At 41.4% G+C, this 6,365-nt stretch overlaps 1 protein-coding gene across 4 annotated transcripts; it reads left to right on the plus strand.

Moving 5' to 3' along the window:
- The first annotated feature begins 1,073 nt into the window (after positions 1 to 1,073).
- LOC137104696 (uncharacterized) lies at positions 1,074 to 6,148 on the plus strand. Of its 4 annotated transcripts, none has more exons than XM_067486286.1 (9): positions 1,074 to 1,202; positions 1,496 to 1,768; positions 2,650 to 2,753; positions 2,908 to 3,373; positions 3,466 to 3,558; positions 3,637 to 3,673; positions 3,919 to 3,990; positions 4,090 to 5,415; positions 5,497 to 6,148. In XM_067486286.1, the coding sequence occupies exons 1-9, from the start codon at positions 1,095 to 1,097 to the stop codon at positions 5,775 to 5,777; spliced, it is 2,760 nt and encodes a 919-aa protein (XP_067342387.1). In that variant the 5' UTR covers positions 1,074 to 1,094; the 3' UTR covers positions 5,778 to 6,148. The 4 variants fall into 4 exon arrangements, with proteins under 4 accessions (XP_067342387.1, XP_067342396.1, XP_067342402.1 ...); XM_067486295.1 differs by having other exon boundaries at positions 5,500 to 6,148; XM_067486301.1 differs by having other exon boundaries at positions 1,076 to 1,202; positions 1,504 to 1,768.
- Positions 6,149 to 6,365: the final 217 nt, after the last annotated feature.

A 6,365-nucleotide genomic window follows, 5' to 3' on the forward strand; every position in this document is an offset into this window, starting at 1 on the left:
AGGGCAGTGTGTGTTGTAGGTGTTGGGCGAGCATTCAGAAAAAGATTTATTCTGCGTAATGACTACTTTTACTTTTGGTACTTTTTGCTGATAATACTTTAACATTTGGAAAGCAAAGCTCTTGCTCCTGGCAGTGTTTCTACAATGATGTATTTAACTTTCGCACAAGTTAAGATCTGAATACTCCTCCCACTGCTGCTAATGCATACAAATACAGTATTAATACAGAATATTTAAGTACAGTTTTATTACTTTACTTTAGGCAATCATTGCTTTCTACTCCAGTACATTTTCTTTACAGTTATATTTACTTATTAAAAGATTTTACATGTATAGCAACATTTGAAGTTGTATAAAACCTGCAGTATTATTAGAGATCAACTAAGTTTGCATCTTTTTTAATCTCTTATATGTTTTGTTAGTAATTCACCACATAGTTTTCCCTTTTCACATGATTTTATTTCATCTCTCTGAATATTTTAATTTGTCACAAAGAACTGTTATTATTAATTTTTCAGTTTGACTTGGTTTACAACAAAAACAAACATAATTCATTATATATTTAAAAGAGTAGGCACAATTAAAACGTTATACAAGTGAAATAATACAAACTCTGTTATTCAAGCTTCAAAAACCATGCCATCAATTTAATTCAACGCGACAAACTTTGCCATTTTTAGAAAAAGATTTGTTTGTTCTAGGCTTCACTAAGACTATTAGGCCTACACTCAGCAATTACTGCTGGTGCTATATTACTCAGTGTGGAAACTCTATCAAGTGTTTGGGTTGTTATATTCAGTGGGGAACTTTTTCCTGAAATATGTAAATAGTTTAAGAAGGAGAAGAAACAGGATCTTCACAAATGAACTGTGCTGTCAGTTGATCAGACTATTACAGTCACACACTGATGTTGTATGATATAAAGCATTTTCTAACCAGCCTCTGTAAATGCTTTATTTATGTCAAGGTTTTTTAGAGGAGGAAGTAAATCAGCTTATTTGACTACCAAATATTTAAACCAAACAACATAGTCCGAATGAAACCTGTAACACACGAGAATTATATTTATTACACATTGTAAGGGGGGCCTGTGGATGTGTGCCTTTTACTGTTTTGGATTGACTCTTACAGCTCACGACGAATCCTCCCAGGTTTATTTAGGACAGATTCCTTGCTTAAATGAAATTTATAAGAATACTACTGTGAGTATTTGCATGCTTTTATATTGATGAAATAATTAACTGGGACAGCCGTCCATTTATAGCATTTTTCCTGCATATAAAATAAATTATTAATTTGTTACATAACCAACCAACCATTTTGTTCAGTTCATCTTTTTCCATTGCAGTATATTCATGTATTGTTTAAGCTAGGATGCATAGATAAAACAATCACTGTGGTGACTCTGCTCCTCTCTCTGTCTCTCTCTCTCTCTCTCTCTCTGACTCTCCTTATTTTATCACCATCTTTTTTCTCATGGTTTTCCTGAGGGAAGGGGAGCAGAGAAAGGCAAGGCTCTGTTGTCAGATCTGTCAGTCTTGCCGGCCCAGTCCCTCCCACCTTGGTGGAGGCATTACATACTGCTGGTGCTCCTGCTCTTAGCAACGGTGCCTCAGCAACAGATCCACGGCAACAGAGCTCCACGGCAACAGCGTGCCGTGTCTCCCCGATGGAGCTGCCATTGGGCGGACCAGCGCTCAGGCACTACACCCAGAGCAGACCGAGACCTCACCGACAAAAACTGAACCATCGTCCCAGCAGACCGCAGGTATTGTGACAAAGGATCTGAGAAAGGTTTTGTTTTTTAAAAAAGGGAGTGTGAGGGAAAGGTGGTATGTAGAGAGAAAATGGAGAGGAGGGCGAGATAGGGGATAGGCAGGGGGAAGGGAAGGATGGAGGGGGAGTGCTGAAAAAGATGCCTGGTCCCTGCTTGATTAAGGCAGCCCCATTGTACCGGTCTCCAGCTGCTTGAAGAACCCACACTTGGTATTTTCTGCATGAAATATCATGACGACTATGCATGAGAGAGGGAGGTAGTTTGGTCCGAATGTCTTTTTCTTCCTCTCCCTCAATAAAAAAAGAAAAAGAAAATCATCATGGAATTAAAATATACAGTGATTTATATCTCAATTTTCCACTGAGCTGATCATGTTGTCACAGAGCATGTAGTCAGTCTCTAAGAGACAAATGGTCAGGGACACAAAATTCGTCCCCTGGCAGGATATCATGTAACGGTGACTTCTGCAAAATTTGTGTACTGCAGTCATCCTCTTGGATTTTATTGCTACTTGTGCACACAGATGTTAATATGATCAGGATGATTCAATGCTGTGTAGCTGCAATTTTGATATCACATTACCTACATTGGCAAAATGAGCTTTCATTCTGCATGTAAAATTCAGTGACGCCCCCCCATTGTACGTTACTGAGCAACTGACTCCCAGGAGGCTGGTTTGTAGCATGACTGGATGAGAGATTCAAACCAAAATACACATATAGAGGCAGAAGAACGCTTTAGTGCCAAAGTGTGTGGGTTTTTCAGAGGTGGGGGTTATATAATGTAAAGTTACATATGATGCAAGTTGCACTCCAACATTAGTTTGTTTAATCTTCGGTATAAGACATCTGTGTTTTCTGTGCCATAATTAGGAGACAATAATTGAGAGTGAAAATGAAGTCCTTGAGCACATGGGGCGAGTGGATGAAGGAGTTGAAGAGTTCTTTACTAAAAGAGTACTTCCTACTGATACACTGTGAGTATCACAGCTGCCAAATTAACCCTTTCTTACGTTCCTTCATATTTAACTAATCTAAACACTAACAATACTGCTTTAAAAATCTTGCAGTGAATAACTGAATGTATCTAGACTTTGTATGTATATAGTGTGTTTGATTTTTTTTATATAGAAAAAAGCAAGACGAGGAATCTATCACAGTGCATGATTTGGCTCCTGCCAGCTCTATCCCTTGTCCACCACCAACAAAAACACTCAGGAGGAAGCTTGGTGATTTCTTTACACTCAAAAAGAGACGAGGTTTGAAATCAGAGGCAAGCCATGAGGGGCGACCCAAAAAGACCTCGATTGCTGATCTCATCCGCCCACTTAGAGAGGTTGCCAGAGCTGAGAAAGAAAAAGACAAGGACAGAGTGAAGGAGCATGACAAGGAAAATGAAAAGGAGAAATCAAAAGAGCAACTCGGTGGTGATACTGGAGAGCCAGCTGTTCAGGAGACTCCTGTTCCTGGTGCTCCACCACTGAGGGGTGAAGCGGTGCCTCCCCGCCGAGCTCTCAGAGAAGGGAAGTCCCAGTCTCTGATTTTACTGTCTGGGTCGGCTGCAGCAGGGACAACGAATGCCAGAAACAACGCAAAGGTGAGTGTTACTTTAGTTTAAGGCATATATACGTTTGAATTAGTAGATAAGTTCTGAAAAACAATCAATTACTCTGCTGTGGCTGGTTTCAGAAACAATTTGAAGGCCAACATAGCTTTGAACAGAAACTCCATCTCATGCTTCAGCGCATTGGAGTTTCCAAACCCCAGCCAGGAGAGACTCAGGTGTGTAATTGTGAAACTTATCCGCACTGTGTATACTGTCTACAAAGGTGTTAAGTTACATATTTTTTATTCTTGTAGAATCAGGAGGGAGAGATGAAAAAGGCAGAATCTGAAGGTATTTCCCTTTTCTGTGTTGATGTGTAATTTAATAAAACTCCATTCTGCGTGAACCAACTGAAACAAAATTAATGATGAAGAGAACATTGAAGATAAGCTTTTTGAAAGGGATCAGACCACCACTAAAATATTTATTAACAATGACACCATGAGCACGACCATTTGACAGTTCTTTAGTTAAAATATGGACATAATATTAATTCCTCTCATAAAATAAGATGTAAAACAACCTTTGTGTCCCAGGTACGATTATTGACAGTAAACCTGAGCCACCGCCTACTTTCTCAAAACCTCGAACAATGTCTGCATCATCAGGTAAAACACGCCAAACATAAACACTAGCTCCTTTTTTTTTTTTTTTTTTTTACACTGCACAATAAAGTCAATCAATCCCAAATTCATGTTTTCTTTTAGACACAAGGCATCAAATTCGGCCAAGTCTGTCGGCACACGAGTCAGCCGGGAAACCTGCTTTGCCTCCAAAGCCAGTTCTCAAGCCAGGTCCACCCCCCACAACATCTGGCCGCAACACACCTGAGAATGAGCTGACCCAAATACAGGAAACGGAGACAAACATGCCCACTAAACCCACAACAGCTGCAGCTTCGTCTCCTTCTCCTCCTGCTGCTGCTACCATCGTTCCTACAATCTCAAACTCAATCCCTGACTCAGCTAGTTTTAAAGTTTCACCTTCAAGTACTGTAACTCCACCTGACACCGAAATATGCACTGACTCTGTTAGTCCTACTGCAGCAGTTACAACACCCACAAATGTTACAGAGCTTGACAGTAAAACCTCTGTCCCTGAACCTACTACTACTAGTACTACTGAACTACCCACCTTTACCTATCCAGCATTCCTTACAAGCACCACTACACCCACAGAACCCCCCGCCACTGCCTCAGTTCTTTCCACTTCCTCTGAGTCCATTACTCTGAGCCTCACTGTCACTACCAGTTCAGCAACAATAGCTACGCCTTCCATTACCACCTCGGAAACAGTTTCTGCTCCCGGCGATGAAAGCCCAGTTACCACAACATCAACAAATCTGTCAACTGAATCGACTTTGCCAGAGCCAAATGTCGTTCTCTCAGTTGATGGTAGTCCCGCTGCTGGTGGTGATGCAGCTATTTCTGTCATCACCACGACTTCATCACCTTCCTCTAGCACATCAAACATGCCGACAGGCTTGTTCGCTACTGCCGAAATAGTTACTGGAGCTAGTGATGGTCCAGTCACCTCCACTATAACTTCAGTTTCATCAGTCACTGAACCTACATCTCCACGTTGTAGCTCAAATGACACCATTACAGTTTCACCTGATGCAACCGTTGCAACCTCCTCCATCCTTCCTATATCCACTACCATGAGCTCTGTCTGCCTCCCAGCCACCCTCAGCCCCATTGACACCTCTGTTCCCTCCACTTCTTGTAGTGAAACAACCCCTACAGACACCACTTCCACCATCACCAGTTTAACCCATGCAGACATCACTTTTACCCCCAGTTCAGCAACCACAGCTGCAATTACCTCCCCTTTCACAACTGACTCTGACCCACAACACACCGACCATGTCAGCTTGACCCTCACAACCCCAATCATCTCTGGCCTCCCCTCTACTGATAACTCAAGTGCTACTTCTCAACATTTGACTAGTCCAGCGCCCTGTAATGACAACAGTGATTTGCAGAAATTACCAGAAGACATATCCAGTGTGGAGCCTGCAGAAAAGGGAACAGGTAACATTTGCATGCATATATTTCTCTTTAACATGTACTGCATGTAGATATATTCTGAGTGGCTGATCTTTCATCTCTTAGCAGCTGATGAGGTGGTTAAAATGGTTCAAATAAGCAAACCAACTGAGATGGACGAGACTAAGGAAGTTGTCAATGGTGAGAAGAAGAGCGAGGATCACAGTGAGAAAGCAACATTGGTCGCCAGTGAAGGGATAAGAAAAGAAGTGCAGGAAGAAGGTGTGAAACCCGAAGAAGAAACAATGGCTGCACCTGCATCAGGTAAAGAGTGTGTGCGGTGCAGTGACAAGGGTGTTGTAGAGGGTCCAAAACAAGAAGAAGCAAAGTCAGTGAAAGACAAGTAATGAAAAATATAAAGAAATGGTGAAATACGGGACCAACTACTGTGACAGGGGCAAAAGAGGCCACAGTAAAGGGTAAAGGGTGGGGTGGGAGGGGATGATCCATGGCACTTCCTACAGGGACCATCACATTACAACAGCACACCACAAAGGGTGGGCCAGTGGACCAAAGAACTGAGATCCCCTTGGTGTGATGTGTGGTGTAATCAACAAATCCAGCAGTGTCTTTGTCCTTTTTTTAAACTTATGTTTGAATTTTTTGCATTGCACGTATGATTATGTACCATAAGAGAACTACTGTGGTAAATTGCACCATGTTTACAATAGATGGATAAGAGACAAAGTTATGACTATTAAATGGAATATTGAATTGACCTAGTCTCTCTGTTTTTTATGAGACTTTATTTCTAGCAAATTAATGTTTTTTGAATAGAAAATCTTGATTCACGGGCTTCCTCAGTTGTCATGGAGATAACAGTTGGTTATACAGTACATCATTGCCTGTTTTCAACAATGCTGTTTGGTGCCAGGTTGAAAAAGCCTCATGACAAACGAACAACCTCTCAACATCCACTGAGGAATATTGTAAGA

This window comes from Channa argus, chromosome 2 (assembly GCF_033026475.1).
Source record: "Channa argus isolate prfri chromosome 2, Channa argus male v1.0, whole genome shotgun sequence".
Taxonomy (NCBI): domain Eukaryota; kingdom Metazoa; phylum Chordata; class Actinopteri; order Anabantiformes; family Channidae; genus Channa; species Channa argus.